The sequence below is a fragment of the Colletotrichum chrysophilum genome, assembly GCF_026319265.1.
Source record: "Colletotrichum chrysophilum strain AFK26 chromosome Unknown scaffold_51, whole genome shotgun sequence".
NCBI classification, from domain to species: Eukaryota; Fungi; Ascomycota; class Sordariomycetes; order Glomerellales; family Glomerellaceae; genus Colletotrichum; species Colletotrichum chrysophilum.
In genome coordinates, this window is record NW_026517338.1 from 220,247 (window position 1) to 238,812 (window position 18,566).

At 54.5% G+C, this 18,566-nt stretch overlaps 4 protein-coding genes and 1 non-coding gene across 5 annotated transcripts; 3 read left to right on the top strand and 2 right to left on the bottom strand.

Annotated features, from left to right (window-relative positions):
• Window positions 1-88: 88 nt before the first annotated feature.
• On the top strand, window positions 89-2,369 carry SDA1 (Severe Depolymerization of Actin; the record flags this gene model as incomplete). The annotated part of the gene is made up of 2 exons (XM_053179571.1): window positions 89-135; window positions 182-2,369. 2 exons carry the CDS (start codon window positions 89-91, stop codon window positions 2,367-2,369), a joined length of 2,235 nt encoding a protein of 744 aa, XP_053036516.1.
• A 3,845-nt stretch (window positions 2,370-6,214) lies between these two features.
• Window positions 6,215-6,306, top strand: COL26b_006760. The gene has a single exon. It is a non-coding gene; the product is annotated as a tRNA-His (tRNA).
• Window positions 6,307-7,215: 909 nt separating this feature from the next.
• COL26b_006761 (uncharacterized protein) lies at window positions 7,216-8,002 on the bottom strand (the record flags this gene model as incomplete). Its single annotated transcript, XM_053179572.1, has 3 exons — window positions 7,216-7,514; window positions 7,717-7,782; window positions 7,954-8,002. The coding sequence occupies 3 exons, from the start codon at window positions 8,000-8,002 to the stop codon at window positions 7,216-7,218; spliced, it is 414 nt and encodes a 137-aa protein (XP_053036517.1).
• A 3,917-nt stretch (window positions 8,003-11,919) lies between these two features.
• COL26b_006762 (uncharacterized protein) lies at window positions 11,920-15,297 on the top strand (the record flags this gene model as incomplete). Its single annotated transcript, XM_053179573.1, has 7 exons — window positions 11,920-12,496; window positions 12,562-12,696; window positions 12,758-12,840; window positions 12,908-13,011; window positions 13,073-13,357; window positions 13,409-13,502; window positions 13,561-15,297. The coding sequence occupies 7 exons, from the start codon at window positions 11,920-11,922 to the stop codon at window positions 15,295-15,297; spliced, it is 3,015 nt and encodes a 1,004-aa protein (XP_053036518.1).
• A 311-nt stretch (window positions 15,298-15,608) lies between these two features.
• COL26b_006763 (uncharacterized protein) lies at window positions 15,609-17,112 on the bottom strand (the record flags this gene model as incomplete). The annotated part of the gene is made up of 3 exons (XM_053179574.1): window positions 15,609-16,664; window positions 16,720-16,867; window positions 16,928-17,112. 3 exons carry the CDS (start codon window positions 17,110-17,112, stop codon window positions 15,609-15,611), a joined length of 1,389 nt encoding a protein of 462 aa, XP_053036519.1.
• Window positions 17,113-18,566: the final 1,454 nt, after the last annotated feature.

Sequence of the window (18,566 nt, forward strand, 5' to 3'; positions counted from 1 at the left end):
CTTTTTGCTTGGACGGGCATTTCAGGTCCCCGCCAATTGTCCATCCATTTTACCCATCGCATCGCCGACTCGACTGCAGACAGCAACCATGGGAAAGCGCAAGGTCACCGCCCTCGAGAAGGTCGATGTCGACTTGTAAGTTCAATTATTACCACCAGAATTCAAATGCTGACTTCTCCAGCGCGAGTCTGCAGTACAAGATCCGTCGCGATCCCCGGTCCTACGAGGAAAACTTCCTTCAGCAATGGGGCCAGTACGAGAGTCAGCGCGAGGTCTTCCTGACCTCCCCGACGACCGCGACGAGAGAGTACACCGAGTCCTTCCATAATCTCGTCGACCTGATCGCCCACACGGCCGACCTCTACCCGAAGCACGCTGCCGCTTTCCCCGACGACCTGAAGGCGATCCTGCTCCAGCACCATGAAGTGCTGCACCCCGAGCTGCGCGAGAAGATCGTCGGCAGCCTGGCGCTCCTGCGTAAGAAGGAAGTCATCGACTCGACAAGCCTCCTCACGTCGCTGTTCCCGATCCTCGTCTCCTCGCCAAGCAAGACCCTGCGCACGCTCCTCTTCCAGAAGATCCTCTCCGAGATGCGCAATGCCAACTCCAAGGGCACGAACCACCCGCTCAACCGCACCATCCAAACCGTCCTCTACAACCTCATCACCGCCGACCGCACGTCGCCCAAGGCCTTGTGGGCTGTCAAGTTGACGAGGGAGCTGTGGAAGCGCCAGATCTGGACCGATGCGAAGACTGTGGACGTGATGAAGGAGGCGTGCCTGTCGGACAACGAGAAGGTTGTCGTTGGCGCCACAAGGTTCTTCCTGGGTGGCGACAAGGAGCGCGAAGAGATGGAGGACGAGGACAGCGACGAGGAGCAGATTGACTTGCAAAAGATGAAGCACCAGATCGGCATCAACAAGAAGTCCAAGAAGCAACAGAATGCGTACAAAAAGGCTGTCTCCAAACTCCACAAGCAGGAGCGCAGCAAGAGCAAGCCTCACCCGCTCAACTTCTCCGCCTTCCACCTCCTGCACGACCCGCAGGGCTTCGCCGAGAACGTCTTCCAGAAGCACCTGCAGAACACCAAGGTCAAGTTCTCGCAAGAGAACCGGATCCTCGTCCTGCAGCTCGTCACAAGATTGGTTGGTCTGCACAAGCTGACCATCATCAGCTTGTACTCGTGGTTCATCAAGTTCCTCACCCCTCGTCAAGAATCCGTCACTTCGTACCTCGCCTGCCTGGCCCAAGGCACACACAACCTGGTGCCTCCCGATGCCGTCGAGCCCCTCATCCAGAAGATCGCCAACGAGTTTGTGTCGGAAGCTTCTGCTTCCGAGGTTGCGGCTGCTGGTTTGAACGCTATCCGTGAAATCTGTGTCAGACAACCTCTGGCGATGAGCGACACGTTGCTTCAAGATCTTGTACAGTACCGCAAGAGCAAAGACAAAGGTGTGATGATGGCTGCCAAGGGTCTTTTGTCTCTGTACAGAGAAGTAGGCGCGGAGCTGTTAATGAAGAAGGACAGAGGCAAGGACGCGACCATGGGCCTGAGGAGCGGCGAGATGAAGCAAAGGAAGTTCGGAGAGGAGGAGGTCGGAGGCATCGAGGGCATCGAGCTGTTGGCGAAGTGGAAGGAAGAGCAGCGCAAACTCAGACGCGAGGCGAAGGGTCTCCCGGCGGACGGCAGCGACAAGGACGACGAGGAGGACGATGGCTTCAACTCTGACGACTGGGAGGTCGACTCGGTTGACAGCGATGACTCTGGTGGCTGGATCGCCGTCGATCACTCTTCTGACGAAGAGGAGGAGCCGGTGCCGAAGAAGCGCAAGACGGGCGAGGAGGGCTCTGACGACGAGGATGAGGCTGATGAGGAGGACGATGCCGCCGAGATCGAGAGGATACAGAAGCTCGCGACCACCACCATCCTCACCCCCGCCGACTTGGCAAAGCTCCAAGAGCTCCGCCTGGAGGCCGGCCTGAACAAGACGCTGGGCAACCGCACGTCAAAGAGATCGAAGGAGATTGAGAAGGCCCTCGCGCGGCACCTGGACGACGGTCTTACGGCCGAGCAGATCGAGGCACCCGCGAAGCTGCGCAAGACGACAAAGGAGGAGAGAGTGGCCATGGCGAGGGAGGGCAAGCCGGACCGCGAAGAGCACAAGTCCACGAAGGCCATCCGCAAGTCGAAGAAGGACGCCGAGGGCAAGAGTACGACGAACAAGGAGAAGGCGCGCCAGAAGAATTTCTTGATGACGCTGAGCAAGGCGAAGCACAAGAACAAGCGCAGTTTGGTGCAGACGCGCAAGGTGCTTCAGGGACATATCACGAGGAGTAAGGCTGGTGGCAGACGGCGTAACGGCATGTAGACGGGCTGCTCGGTTTTGGGGTTTGTTCTTGTCTGTTGGGACAACGGCACATTTAATACAAAGATTAGATCAGCGTACAAAATTCACATCGATCAAAGCGCATTTTGATACTGAGTCCTACATCTGCTGCTCGAACACCTCTCAAACACACTTACCGCTCGTATTGGATTCGCCCATAGCCAGAAGAGTACCCTAAAACTGTCTCCGTTGACGGTGTCCATCCCAGCCTCGCCTGCGTTTCTCATCGTGCCAGCCCGCCTTTCCCACGCGTTGGAATGCATAGAAGCAACCGATACACATGCCAGCTCCCGGCGCGCGGACGGGTTCTTTGCCGCATCCACACATCTGGCTCCCAAACACAGGGTGTTCCGGGCTATCGGGTGGTGTCGGGCTTCTAGGCGGCCTAGAATTCCGCCGTTGACGTCTGGCAGGCGGTGACTGGCTTCTAGGCGGCGAACTACGCCGTCTACGACGGGGAAGCAAAGCGTCGAAGATCGACCGCCGTCGGGGAGGCGGTGTGGGATTTCTAGACGGCGAACGACGACGTCGTGGAGGCGAAGCGTCATATATTGAGTGCCGCCGGGAGGGCGGCGATCGAGCCCGGCTCTGCCGACGAGCCTGGGTGTCTCCATCTCTATCACAAGTCCCGCAAAGCCGGTTGGGCGAGGGACGACATCCCTGGCCGCAGTTGGCGCAGGCGATGGCCTCATATCCGTCCTGGTCACGTCCTCCGCTATACAAGTCACGGTAAGCGCAGTTCCCGCAGTGTGTCTTACCTGGTTCTGCCCGGGCGCGATCGCAGATGGAGCAGATTCTCTGTTGCGGATAGATGGTTACCGGCTCGTCCATGTTGACGCCGGGGACGTTGGGCCTGCCGTAGTGTGACTGGCGGCGCTCCTCGCGAATGTTCGGAACAGAGGCCTGCTCGGCGGAGATACACTGGTGGCAACGGCTGCGGCTGTAAGCTGCCCTATTTCGGTTACATTGTGAGCAGAAGAGGCGGTTATCAGGTCTCGGTGGAAAGAGATTTCCTTCGAAGTGGATGCTCGGCGTGCTGAAGGCTGCGTCTGCGGCGATGCACTCTGGACAGAAGGTGCAGCCAGAGGATGGACGTGATCGTCCGCAGCGCGCACAAAGGGGTCCTGGGGTTCGCCGACTATTGTTCGCCTGCTGGTGGGCTCGGGCAGCGATTTCGGCGTTGCGTATGTTTTGCCGGCGGCAGTTTTCGCAGATAGTCTCAATGGGTTGGCCGTTGGGACCCATACCGTAGAGGCCTAGGGGTGTCGTTCTACATTGAGGGCATATTCTGACGGGGACATACTGAGGGCGGTACATGATTGACTGTAATCTTGGACTTGGAGAGCTTTGGGAGAGATTGACGGCGAGATCGTGTAGTAAATGGCGGACCTGCGTGATGTTAGAGCTTACCTGAAGCTGAGAGCGCAATGCTGATATAGTCTGATGATGTTGTGAATGTTTAGTAAGTGAGCATCTTCAAGGCAGACTGCAATGAGAGACTATATGTAGGCGATGCCTATCAGGTTGATTCATTCCATCTACCCAGGACCCTCATAGAACAATCACGTTGTCCTCAAGAAGACCCCAGACAACAAACGATGTAAGAGCCCGCATTGTGTCGAGCGACTTTGTTGTTTTGGCTGTTGAACCTGGGCATCTACCCGGGCTTTGAGCACGGGGACTGAGCATGCAAAAGGACCCGGATTATTACTTTTGATATGATTCTGTGGTTCTGTGAATAGAAATTGTCTCGGACTGTGATTGGACATTCCTTCGAACATTGTCCACGAGCTTCAACATAGTACCGGCGGGGTTCGGCGATCCAAAATTCCTACGACCGCGGAAAGGATTTTGGGTTTCGAAGGATCAGTGAATCAACACTCATGAGCCGCGAAAGTCTCGATCCTCTTCATAATGGGTGAAGGTTCTGGCCGGCGCCCATCCTCGATGCTATAATTGTTTGGGCCGCCCGCGAATGTGAAAGTAACGTCCTTTCCTCCAAGTTCCATCGTCCACGCTTCGCACAAGCAGCGCCCTTTCTCTGCTAGCCACAGCGATATCAGGATCTCAAATGTTTCGAGAATTGCTACGTCGTCTTTTTCGCAGGCGGAAAGCTTGCTATCAATCAGACAGTTCGATTTCATCCACGACGAATCTCATCCCTCCAGAGATCCCCCCGCTCGCAATGCCTACGATTCCGAACGATCTCATAGAGAAATGCCGTGACGACGCGGACTTGAATGAATCACAACTTTACACGGGCTATTCACTGTCACACAACGCCAAACGCCGAGATAACATGAAGAGATGCATCCTGTACCGACTTCCTCGCGATGTGCTTCTCATCATCGTCAGTTGTTTAGATCTGGCCGACCTCGGTGTCCTGCGACAAACCTCCCCTCTGTTCCGGTCACTCATTTCAAATATTCCCATAGAGGATTTATGTTGGGAGAAAACGAGAAGAACAGTTTTTAAACGCACCGAGAGAGATAGACATGAGTGTCAAAAATGTCGGATTCGCAGAGCAAAGTCCACCGAGAAAGCATGGGATGGTACGGAGTGCCTTCACGCGTACTGCCTTAAGTGCAAAGAACCGCATTACGGACCATGTTTCTCCACTGGCGGCTTTCGACGACCCCGCAAGTGCATCGGCTGGGAGGGAAAGCTGAGACTGTGTCGCCATGTCTCAGTGTCATTGTTGAAGCCCTTGGCTCGGGCACCTGTGGACGTACGGAGGGATGTTATCATTGCCCAGTGCACGAGATGCACCACAGAACTAAAGTTGGAACCCGGAGAAGAGCCTCCAAAGCTTTTTCGCCGGTTTGCGGGGCTCTTCTCGGGAAGAGGAGAATACTATCTGGAGACAGGGTTCAGAGTCAGAGTCTGCACCGTTGAGAGAGGACACCTTGTCACCAAAGACCTGCTTCGAGAAAGCCTTCGAAGATTTGTGGACATGGAAATCTTATGCCGCCACATCACATCCGACATGGAGGCTCTTCTGGAGCCTTTCTACCACGAAGACTGTGTGTGCTTCAGGCGACTGAGCGCATTATACACGCCAGGTGATAATGAGTCTTTTGACCCTGGATGTCGAAAAGAACAGAGCAAGACGAAGCAGTGTGCCGCGGCCAAGGATGCAGCCGAGAACGTCGGCCGTTTCATGTCGGTCACTTCAGACTCCAAACGCCATGTCGCGCTCTGCAAAACATGCCTCAGCTGCTACATATGGACCACAGAAGGTCGCAATATTTACCTGTCAAGGCACACGCGGATTGCGCAATTTGAAGACTACCCAAGGGAGACTACTCGGACGGTCGCACAGTGCCGGGTCAAGAAGACGTTTTTCAAACATTCAATGTCACTCCTAATCCCTCATCTGGACCCGCTCACATATCGTGGAAACTCAACGAGCAGGTCCATGGGCTTTTGCAATGATCGAGGGTGTAAGAACTATGGGGTCAATAGGCGCACAAGATACTTGGCAGAGCCGTTTGGGGTATTCTACAGCAAGGAACGCCTTCTTGATTATATTGCAAAATGCTAGTAGAGGTTGATAGATCTAATATTCTGAGTCGTAATAAGAATGCAATTCGTTTAGCAGCCTGGGACTTGGAGCTTGTTGATTATGGAGAAAAACAGTGATTTTACCTTTAATTCAAGAAAAAGGTGATTCAAAAATATCTTCGACGAATATGAAAAAGTACTGCCAATGGCATGAGCAAATTTATTACCTACCAAGCGTGATGGAAGTTGACGCTTGCCGGATGAGTCCCTTCATGGTGTGTTGCGGGGCGGTGGACGTCAAGCAATGGTTCTCAGCCATAGTAGCCCAGATCGTCTAGTTGGTTAGGATGATACGTTGTGGTCTCCATCACTCAGCGATACCGTGTTGACGGCGGTTCGAATCCGCCTCTGGGCACAAAATCTTTTGCATTTTGGGTATTTACGTAATCTAGTCTACTTTTGTTTGACCTGCGCAACTTTCAACGGCAGAAATTCACATGTGGTGTCGACGTTGAGACCGTTGCTCGCAGAAAACAGCGAGAAAATGCCAAGGTTTCCTATGTGGGGCGCCCGGGATCGTCATCCCGGGCGGCGCCAGAAGGGCCCTGGACCGGATCACGGCAAGCGGCCGATATGCCGGAACTTTAATGACAACGAACCTCATCTTGTACTGTTTCTGACGGCGAGCTCTCTCATACATGAGAACTACGAGGATTCCAAATCCAAAGCCAGCGTGGCAAGTCCTGCTGCCTACCGGCACCTTGGCCTCCATCAAATGGAAGCGCACGCCAACCTAGTCGCAGTTGGCACAATAGCGGCAGTTACGGTGCAAAGTTGACGAAATCTGCAGGTTTGGGACGCCATGCTTCAATTCAAAGCTCGACTTTCTAACACTCAGTCTGAGTTCTTCCATGATTTCCAATCCCCGCCATGATTGATCCAGATTGATCCAGATTGCATCATAGTCTTGGCCTGGTACCACCTTCCAAGCACGGAAGACAGAAGCTAGTTGATGCTGTTCGATGCAACCATACACAACGGGTAACGGCAAATGCAAGTAGCAATGCGGAGGAGACAGCTGTCAAAGTCCTTCAGCATGTGAAGAAGCCCAAAACGCCGGCCATCCGAGTAGCATCCAGATTCTCCAACCTTCCCGGCAAGCTGTAGTTTGGTTCAGCTTATCGTCCTGCTGCAAGTAAATCTGTAACAAAGCAATCCGCCGCCAAAGATGGCCCCTCTGTCAGGGTGATCCTCTGCAAGAGCAAACAGCTTCCTCTTCCGGGCGTACAGAAGTCCCTCGACGTCTCGCATCTTACTTTCGGCCTCACGGGGCCTTCTTCTTGCCACGACCGCTCTTCACAAGAGGCTTGTCGGCATTCGGGAAGAAAATGTCGTCGTCGTCAAATGTGTAGGCGGGCGGCGTGGGGGTCGTAGTCTGAGGCTGGACGCTGCGGTTCGGCGGGGTCTTCGGGATGCCGTGATGATCAACAGCGACGCCAGCTGCGTTAGGCGCAGACGCGGAGCGGGAAGGTGGCTTGTCGAACGGGCCGCTGAGGGCGTTTGAGATGCGACGCTTCTTGAGCACATGCAACTGGTCGGAGCCGCTCGTGGGAGGCGTGTGGGCTGGATCTTCACTGTCAGAACGGAGGACCAGGCCATGATGAGAAGGAGGGATTCGAAGGGGGCCGCAGGAGGTCGATGAGGCTCAACCGGAACGGGCAGGAACGCGACCGCGATGAGACGCGGGCGGCAGATGTGAGATGAAGTGGGTGGATGGGCAACGCCGGAGTGGTGTGCGGACTGCAAAGGGGACTGGAGATCATACCGTGGGCGCGTGCGGCCATCAACTTTGCAGCCTCGGCGGCTTTGGCCTGGTGGTAGACCAGCTCGACTGCAGATTCGGATGTTAGCGATCTCCTGCCGCTGTGAGAAGGTGGGATCTCAGGGGGAGATCCCGATGTGAGTGGGGAGTGGTGGGGGATATGCGCGCGTGTGTCTCTGTGTTGGTGTGGGTGGATGGCGATATCGTGGGGGAGCGGCGTTCCGTGTTTTGACGACGTACCTTGGTGCTGAACGGGAGGCGAGTAAGCGGAAGGTGCCACCGGTGGCATAATCGCGACAGGAGTGAAGGATCTTGCGGATGGATTGAGATTCGGCTGCTGCTGCGGCTGCTGCAGAGACGGATTAGGTGGAGGAATGGCACCACTGCCAGAGTTTGATGGACGAGGTTTCATTTTGCCACGACGCCGTCGGCGATGGTCCATCTGTCAGATGGCTGGCGTAGCTATTGGACTGTGGTCGCAAGTCTACATTGATGCTTTTGGAGGTGGGAAAAATCAGCATATTGTCCTGGTGGAGAGGTCGCTGCCTGAATGAGGCTTGTTTTGATCAAAGCTCAGATCGCAGAAGCGTATTCGCAGTATTCCATTGTTCCGCAATTTGAGCAAAGCTGCTAGACAAGACTGGAAGGAGCCAGTGTTATCTTTGAAGAATGAACAAAGGCGCTGACATTCACTCAGCTTCCAAAGCGGGAAATAGAAACTCTGAAAAGGTCTCCTTTCTTCATCGTCGACTTTTGATCATTCGAAGCCTTTGAAGTATTTTTAAACTATTGAATTCGATGGGTTCTATTTCTGAGGAATCTAATTCCATGTAATATGCAAGCACTCGCGAAAAGTCCACTCTCGAGCAATTTATTTCATATCATGGTAACTCGTAGAACAAAATGATTGAAGAGATACACACCTTTAGGCAAATACGTCAAGGGCATACCTTTCCCATGTTTTCAGATGTCAAATCTTGAATCATTAGCATCACTCAGAGTTTTGATTTATTACAGAAGATTTACTTATCACAATTGTGAGCTCATGGAGGAAATCCAGAAAAGTCATGATAATCGTTCTGCAGGCTGTTGAGGATTGGACTACTGTAGCTTTCCACGGCACATTGAAATTGCTCCCAAAAATCAAGTCCGGAATGTGGGAGGGAGTACCTTTCTTCACTCTTAAACTGGGCCTCACAGAGCTTACACGTTCTACACTAAGAAGACAGAAACTGTGAATAGGACCTACCGCAGGAAACTCGACAGCCATCATCATCAAGGACGCCATGAGAATCTCAAACGCCTTTCGTTAATGATGGGAATGTCGTGTTGTCTGTTATTTTGCCAAGACATTCTGCCAAGAAGAGAGATGGAATCACGGCAAGATGATCCTCTCCCGAACGGAGATATCATCGGTTTCCGCCACGCCTCCTCAAAAGCCAGGTGATATCGTCTTGTCATGTGAATGCAGGAATGGAGACTGCAAAGATGCCTTGCATCCTTCAACACCTCAATATTTCCTGCATGCGCGCGTGGACGTGGAACAGGAAGTTGCTCCCAGCCACCTCTGTTGTTATTCCGACATCGGTTGGCGGTCGCAGGAGACCAGGGGGTGGGATGAGAAAAGAAAAGCGACGTCACAAAGGGGACCTTTTGCGCAAGTTCGAAAATGACTCGGAACAAGAAAGCAAATCGTCTGTCGACGAGATCCGCAGAAAAAAAAAGAAGAAAAGAAAAACAAACAAAGCTGGCGCGAAGTTGACCAAGTTACCTACCAAGAAGAAAGCTGCAGATGAGATGCAACTCTGTTCGAGATGCAGTCCCAAGCGCAGCATTCCAGACCACACACATACACCTTGCAGCTACCTTGACAACCCAGGAGGAACCTTGAGAGAAGACAGGAGCTGCGAGGAAACACAACCCGCAGCGAGGCCACCCCACACCAGCTCCGTGGGACTCCACCGCGGTCGGGACTTCGATGCAGAATGGACGGCGCAAACGGCTCGGAGGAGATGGCTCGTTGCGGCAACTGCGAGGTGATCGTCCGCATTGCGTTCTTTTCGTCTGGATGCAACCCCTCTGGAGTCTGGAGATGTGGTGATGACTGGCGGAAAGAAGGAAAAAAAAATCGTTGAAACGTCTTTGCGAAAACCGGTTGGAGGAGAATGAGATCGCAGCCCGCGCGCCGCGCGCGCATATGTCGGTTACATGCCTAGATGCTGGCAAACGGTTGTTCTGGTTGTCCCTTCAATATTTTTGATTCTTCTCTTTACATCAGCATCTGTCATCTTCATCATCTTGGCAAAGATGCTGCCAAATGCAAGCCGAGACGTTGGCTATTCCTTGCATGTGACGTTTGTCGAATTTAGGCGCGACAGATCCGCGTCTTTCGGTGGCAGGATGGTGTGCTTCCCTTTCCTCTTCTGTGCCGCGCCGGCAAGTCTGGTCTCTTGTCCTGGGCCTCTAGAAACGGCCGCCTTGTTGTCGTTGGGGGAGCTTCGCTTCGGCTGAGTGACGTGAGGTTGCAGCGGCAGCAAAGAAGTTCCGGACTGGGAATGGCCCTTCGACCCCGGGATGTTGTAGCGTAAACGGAATCGAGATGTCCGCGTCTAAATCGTTTCCCCCCACGGACGGTCGGCCCCATGGGTTACACCGACCGGGTCTGCGTCCGGTATCAGGAACGATGAGTACTGCTGCTCTCACTCCCTCTCTCGAGGTACTCTCGAGGTAAACAAAAAAATTGCACAAGGGGAGCTTCCAAACAAGCTTGACCAGGCGCGGATCGCGGGGGCAGAAAATCACACCACTCGAGCCCACCCCATGCAGATTGATTAGATTGCGTTGCAGCCCCCCCATCTCGATCTGGACCTTCGGGGGGATCCTCCACATGGCGTAGGATTGGTGCCTTGGGTAGCTTCAGTAAGCTCTTCGTAAACGGCGAGCTCGTCGGTCATAGGACCAGAGTCAAGGGAACCTGCAGACGCGAAGGTGGTTTCGTTCCAAGGAAGCTGCCCTGAAAATGGCTCTCTGACGATCCTCCGAGTCGATCCCGAGCTGCCCGTCGTGGGCCGCGTCCCGCCTCGTCGCGCCAAAGAGCAGAGCAAGCAGGTTGATAGAGAAACTCCAAACGAGGTCCCAGTTTTCGTCCGCACGATCTTCTGAACTGGCCGATCACAGTGGGATTCTCTACTGTCGTATGCCGGTAGCCAGCAAGCGATGGCACGCTGCGTCTCATTTTTTGCGGGCTCGTATTCCGGCGGGCAGACGGTCCAGGCTCGGCCGAGAAGGTGGTTAATTGCGACAACCACCAACGGGCTCGTCTGGTCTCCGCCCACCGGCAGTGAGGGTATCCACTCCGCTGGCCGGGGCCGTTGATGGCAGAGTGCGTTGTGTCGATGTCATTTGTGGACTTGCTGTGACGACAGACGGGCAGACCCTTCAAGGTCGCAAAGAAGGTTTGTGAAAGTGCCTGCATGAAGCACACAACTAGGTTCCACGTTTTTCCGGGGCGGAGAGGGCGCAGGGGGGAACCAGGACTGCATGATATCCCGTCCAGACTTGCAGATTTGACGACGGAGCCATCGCGGGTGTGAGGGGGCGGAACGTTGTAGCTTGTGGTCGAGGCTGGTTGATGTGCAAGGCGCTGTCCAAGTTTCCTGTTTGAGAGGTCAACGGCCAGGTTCAACCCGTGGTCGGACAAGGACATGGCTTTCTCACGGCGCCGCCTGCATGACCTTCTCAACGGGGAAGGAGGCGTTTTCATGTGTCAATCAACGGCCTGCGGTGTAGGCGTGTGGATCTGGAGGGCCGGTCGTGATGGGAGGATTCGCGCGGCGAACCCTGGTGGTTGATGCAACTCAAGACGGCTGTACGTTGAGAGATTTTCACGTCTCTTGCATCCGGTCTCGATGCATTCGTCCCTGACGCATTCGGAAGGTTACCGGCGATGTGTCGACGAGGGAAGGGCGAGAAATTGTCTCAAGGAGGGAAGGTTGGGCAACGGTGGCCCAAGGAGGTCTGTCAAGATATTTAAAGTCGTGAGGGACCGCCGACGTTGGATGACTCTACCCGGACCACAGGAGCATTTACTCCCTCGAATCAGTGAGGATTTGGAATAGTCGACATCATCATTTGGAATTCATTTGGAATTTATCCCTGCCCCGTTGCTCTTTTGTTGCTATTTTAGTAGCCACGCAGCCAGCAGACATGCAGAACCAAGTGGCCAAAGACTCGGCATCAACTCCGGTTGGGCCGCCTCCCCTCTCCTTCACCCAAGGACCACGAATCACAGCAAACTATCCCACCGTCACCGCCGCCTTCTATCATAATGCAGAGACTCAGCCTGATGTCACTGCAGGCCGCGACCTGTCGGCACCCCAGATTCGAGAGATCACATACGGCGAGCTCGCTCGTCGAGCCAACCAGCTCTCCAGGAAACTGACAAAGCTTGGCGTCAGACCCGGAGATCGTGTCCCGCTTGTCGTAAAGCGAGGCATTGACATGTTGGTTGGCATTGTTGCGATCCTGTCTTGTGGAGCGCAGTATGTGCCCCTCGATGGTGGTGTGGTTCCCGACTCTACGCTCCGCTTCGTCCTCGAGCAGGCCGGAGGCAAGCACGTCCTCTGCCTCAACTCGACAAAACATCGCTTCGAGACCCTCGGGGTGCCTTGTGAGACCTTGGTGATTGACGAAGAGCGGGAGAAGGATCCCGAGCATGCGCAAATCCTGCCCTATCAGGACTTAGCTGAGACACACCACGGCTGCTATGTGATCTACACTTCAGGTACGCGATCTGGCCAGCTGCCAATTAGACACCATGGTACGATTACTGACGAATTGTCTTTACAGGAACTACGGGTACTCCGAAAGGGGTGGATGTCACCCACAAGAACGTGACTAACCTGGTGTGCCTGTCGCCCGGGAATCTGGGTATCTCGGCCGGTACCAGAGTGGGCCAGGTACTGAATATCAGTTTCGACATGGGTAAGTTGCCAAAAAGAAAAGCCCGTCTCACAAAAAACAACTTTGCTGATTAGTTTGAAAGCGGCGTGGGAGATGCTAGGTTGCCTCTGCAACGGCGGAACCCTGGTTCTTCGAGGCTCAAAATGGGAACCCTGCATCCGAGAGGTACGAAGAAAAACGCCACAGATTTCTCTCACAAAGATCAGCGCAACTAACTCGAGCTTATCCCCAGATCCAAGTTCTGATCTGCACACCCAGCATCTTGGCCAAGTACGATCCCCGGGAATATTCCAACATCCGGGTTGCTGCGACCGCCGGCGAACCTAGTTCCCAGAGGTAAGTCAAACGCCACGAAATTCTACCTTATTGATAATTCGCTGATTTGGTTTTGCTTTAGACTTGCCGATCTTTGGGGAGCTCACGCAAAGTACTACAACTGCTGTGGTCCTACCGAGACAACGATTGTCAACACCATGCACCTCCACCAACCAGGACAGACCTTGACCATTGGCAAGCCAACCCCCAATAACACCGTCTATGTTCTCGATGATGAAGGAAACTCTCTCGGGGTTGGTGAGCCCGGCGTTATGTGGGCCGGTGGACATGGCATCTCTCGGGGATACGTCTCCCTCCCCGAAAAAACGGCTGAGAGATACAAACTTGATCCTTTCGCCAATGACGGGTAAGTAGTTTTGTTGCTAGCGCTGGGTACATTGCTGACCATTCGAAACAGATCCATGATGTACAACACCGGAGATCTTGGACGATGGAGGCAAGACGGGTCGATCGACATCCTCGGAAGAGTCGATGACCAGATCAAGATCAAGGTGCGCAAGACTTGTGTCATATTCCCGTCTTACATCCTCGCTAACAGCACCTGTACAGGGTTTCCGAGTCGAACTCGATGGAGTCACCTCTTCAATCAACTCATGCCCCGTCGTCTCAAGGGCAACTGCCCTCCTGATCGACAACGAGATCCACGGCTTCGTCGCCCCCAAGGACTGCGACCTCGACACCATCCAGGTCCACGTCCGCGCCCGTCAGCCCTACTACGCCGTCCCAACAAAATTCCACTTCCTCGATGCCTTGCCCCTTACTTCAAACGGCAAGGTGGATAAGCGGGCTCTGAAGGACATGGTCACCGAGGACACCATCGACAAGAAGGAGCCCAACGTCACCGTCAGAGAGACCAGCTCCAAGGAGTCCCTCTCCGTGGACAGCCAGTCCACCACCGCCGACGAGAAGTCCCAGTCTTCCTCGTCCAGCTTCACCGAGATCGACGAGAAGCTCGACCTCGACCGCGAAATTCCCGGAAAGACCTTGGATCGCCCCTACCGCGGCTTCGTCCACCGCATCGCCATCGTCTACCGCCGCCTGTTTACGATCGTCGGGCTCTTCAACATTGGCGCCGTCATCGCCCTCATCTTTGCCGGCTTCACCAGAGACTGGCTCGGTACCCTCACGGCCATCAACCTCCTCGTCGCCGTCTTGGCACGTCAAGACTTTGTCATCAACGCCATGTACACCATCACCTGCAACGTCCCCAAGTCCTGGCCCCTCAGCATCAGGAAGCGATGCGCAAAGATCTTCCACTTTGGTGGCGTTCACTCGGGCGCGGCTGTCTCTGCGGGTGCTTGGCTGCTCGCGTCAAACATCAGCTCTGAGGTTTGCCAACTGACTGAGTGTCCGAACTGGGGCCACCAATCCATCGCCTCCAAGGTCATCTCTTGGTTGCTGACCGGGCTGTTCACCATCACCATCGCCCTGGCCTGGCCCGGATTCAGGAAGAAGCACCACGACATGTTCGAGAAGACCCATCGCTTTGTAGGATGGACTATGCTCGGCCTCTTCTGGGCTCAGATCGTGCTCGCTGCCAACGACGGCAAGGTCTCATCCATGTCTCTCGGCGAAGCCTGCGTCCGCACCCCTGGCTTCTGGATGCTCGCCTTGGCAACCCTCAGCATCGCGTCATCCTGGTTCTTCCTCCGCAAGGTTCCCGTCGACGCCGAGGTCCTCTCCAACCACGCCGCCAGACTTCACTTTGACTACACCGTCCCCGTCAACGGCAGCTTCGCCCGCCTCTCCATGAGACCTCTCCTCGAGTGGCACTCTTTCGCAACCATCCCAGCTCCCAGGCCTGTGGGAGGACGCCCCAAGGGATTCTCTCTGGTCGTCTCTAACGCAGGCGACTGGACCAAGAACGCCATCCAGAAGCCCCCCACGCACATCTGGGTGCGCGGTGTCCCGACCTGTGGTGTCATGCGCATTGCCACCTGCTTCAACCGCATCGTCGTCATCGCTACCGGCTCCGGCATTGGTCCTCTTCTCGGCCATATCCAGGAGCAGAGCTGTGCGACTCAGCTCATCTGGTCCACGCCGAAGCCCGAGCAGACTTTCGGAAAGGAGCTGCTCGATAACATCAAGGAGAAGATCCCCAACGCGGTCATCCACGACACCAAGGTGTCTGGCCGTCCTGACCTGGTCAAGATGGGATACAACCTGGCGAAGAGCTTTGATGCGGAGGCTGTCATCATCATTGCGAACGAGAAGATCACCAAGAAGGTGGTCTATGGTCTCGAGACCCGAGGTGTTCCTGCCTACGGTGCCATTTGGGACTCTTGAGTGAGTTTGGATTGGGGTGGAAGCTATGTGTCTAGTGAAAAGCGATAAGAGGAGGGATTGGTTGCAATTAATTTCATTAGTATGGAGTCCGGAGTTCTGGGGGTTTAATCTTAGCCTTTCGTTTCACTAGTCCACGTGTCACGGCCTATGCATCTAGTTCTCGAATTCACAGTCTGTTCTCTTTTTGGAAACATAGCCTATCTAAATCCTTGCCAACTTCCCGCTTCACCTCCCGATTTTGAACAATTGAGAGGGCTGCCTGACAAACTTTGCTGAGCCCGGTATGCAACACCAAACAGCACTGAACCACATCACTTGGCTATCTTGGTCTTACCAAAGTCCAACTTTTCCCAACTCATGAGACAACCGCTGACCAGGGCAACGATCCCGCAGGCCACAATGAGATACTGGTTATTGGCGATCACATCTGCGACGTCACTCACAGCTGCTCCTACAACCCGCGGGTCAGCATCACTCCAGATCTTGGAGTCGAGTCCAGCCAGCGCCTCTCGGATGTCGTGGTCGCTGAAACCCAGCCCGTCGAGCGAGTCTTTCAGCTTATCAAAACCGATGTTCTGGAAGATGCAGCCGGCAAGAGCTAAAGTCACCGAGACACCCGCAAGCTGGAACATGATGAAGAGTGCAGTAGCATCCAGTCGTCTGTGTGCGGGCACGCTTTGCGCCATGACTGATACTCCCGTCTGCCACATGCAACCGACTCCTGCCCCAATGAGACTGCTCACGCCCATCACGCGGCTCTCTGAGGTCGTGGCTGTAATCTGGGCTTGGAGGGCGCCTCCGATGATGGTCAGGGCACCGCCAATGACATAGAAAGGCGCATATCTGCCGACGACGGGGATCATGCCCGCCATGACAATGGTGAAGAAGATGAAGGTGAAGATGAACGGGAGAAGCCTGACAGCTGCATCGACGGGGTCGAAGCCCTTGGTGAAGGCGAAGAACAGGGGGGTGTAGTACAGGGCGATCCCGTAGCTGCCTCCGACGGCGTAGGTGGCGAGGCAGACGAGGATGACGGCTCGGTTCTTCAGGAGGTCGGCGGAGATGTTGCGATGTGTCTTGTCGGTGAGCAAGCAGAACTTCTGCTGCAAGGCGTAGGCGAGGTAGATGACACCGACGAACACCCAGGCGATAATGGCTGAGTGCGATGACCATTCCCATTTGGACCCGCTGAAGATGAGGGCCGAGCAGAGCAAGATGAAAGACGCTACGTGGAGGACTACGCCCGTCCAGTCAACAACGCGCAAGCCCTCGATAACGGGCAACGCGCCGGGTGCGTGCATGTTCGGCAGGGCTAGGAGGTTGCAGACCATGATGATGGCTAGCATGGGGAGGTTGATGTACATGGCCTATGTGAACGTATCAGATCTTTTACGGTCATTCTCCGTGTGAAGAAATACTCACCCATCTCCATGTAGCCTTGTGATTTTCGGCAAAGGCACCGCCGATAACGGGACCCAGCGTGAGGCCAATGGCCCAGGACACGGCTAAGAGGCCTTGTGTCCGTGGGAGCTCCGTAGGTGTAGTCAAAGTCATGTTGATGATGATACTCCTGTTGAAACAGTCTCAGCATCAAACGGTAGGGTTCTGGAGTGGTTGACTTAAAACGCACAATTGGTATAGCCCGGCTCCTCCGATTCCCTGAATTGCACGACCGATGATCACCGTGTTGATGTTTGGAGCTGCGCCCGACACTGTAGAGCCGATGAAAAAGATGAGAGAATATCCGAGAACCTGGTACCTCAGGTTCCCAAGGACGACAATCTTGCGGGCGAGAGGGACCGTTGCGACGTTCATGGCTGTGTAAGCTATGGCAACCCATGACAGGAGATGGACCTGGCCGAATGCCTCGTAGATCGGGGGCTGTATGTTCGCCGTGTTACTGACATCGTAGCCTATCCGTCGAGTGATTTGTGTTAGTCTTGTACGAAACCTTCTGGCCATTAATGGAAATAATGCTGACCAAGAAGCAGTCCAACCAGACAGAATGCACCCTGAATACACGGCCATCGCCACGCTGGCCAACCTTCTCTGGGATGATTGCTCTCTGAAGTGACGCTTTCCACGTCTTTGGCTTCAGGTGCCACACTGCCAACATGGGTGCTCGCGCGTTCGGTGTCATCGACAGGGTCTGGCGTGGGCTTCCGTTCAGTCTCCATGTTGGAACGAAACAGACAAGAGGAAGACTTTGATTGAATGACTACACAACCAGAAGAAGCAAAGAGTGCTTTGGATGTTGTAGGCTGAAGACAAGCGTGGCACAAGAAACGTTCAAGTCAGGTGTCTACACCAGGCAAATATACCAAATCCGCTGCCGTCGAAGACACGGGAGGCGTCGCATTGTTATCTGTGATGAATGGGGGCGGGCGGCTCGATCCTCACATTTCACCAACACCAACAGATTGTCGACATGCAGTTTGCAGCCCGCCGCCCCCAGTCGAGCCACAGCCGCAGACCCCCATGTTCCAGCGAAGCAACCAACGGCGGACGCACATTGCAACACTAAGTTTTAAAAATAAAGACATTTAACGGGGCGAGCCGAAAACGCCGACGGCAGCGGCAAAGACTGTTTGTCGCCGCAAACTCGCCCTCGAATGCTACATTGGGGCCGCGTGAAGCACCAACAGAACGTTGCATGTGGCGCCAACAAACCCATTCAGCACCACGGCCGGACCAACGTACGTGACGGCCGCCCCCAGTACGCCCGTAAGGAAGGACGGAACCCTGTGGCTGCGCCGCAATCTGCGATGATTATCGCGACAAACAGAGCACCAATACGGATGTTGCACGCTGAGAATTTTGATAAAGCTCGGGGTTATTGATCGAATTCGTCGATACCGCCGGAGTGTGTGTTCCGCGACAGCATCCGGCAGACCGACACGTAGTTCAAGCCAATCCCGAAGTGCGGAAGCTTCAGCCTGGGCGTTTCACGGACAAATGAGCTTGTTCGTGTCGTTGACTACGTATGATAAGCTTACGCACGGGAAGGAGTTGTAGGTGGCAGACGTCTGGGATGGTAAGCTTACCGAAGGAGGAAGTCTTCTTGCCCAGAGAGAGCGATTCAAGTAAGATTGCTGCATTCATGACCAGGATTCGATTGGGCCCGCAAAGTACAACACAGCAAATCGGGCAAAAACGCCATGCACGGCGATGATTTGGCTGGTTGCTGAGACCATTGAGGCTCAAGCAGCATTCCTACCCGAAGCTGTCAGATTTTCGAGATAATACCTAAGGTGTGGCGCGGATAGCTC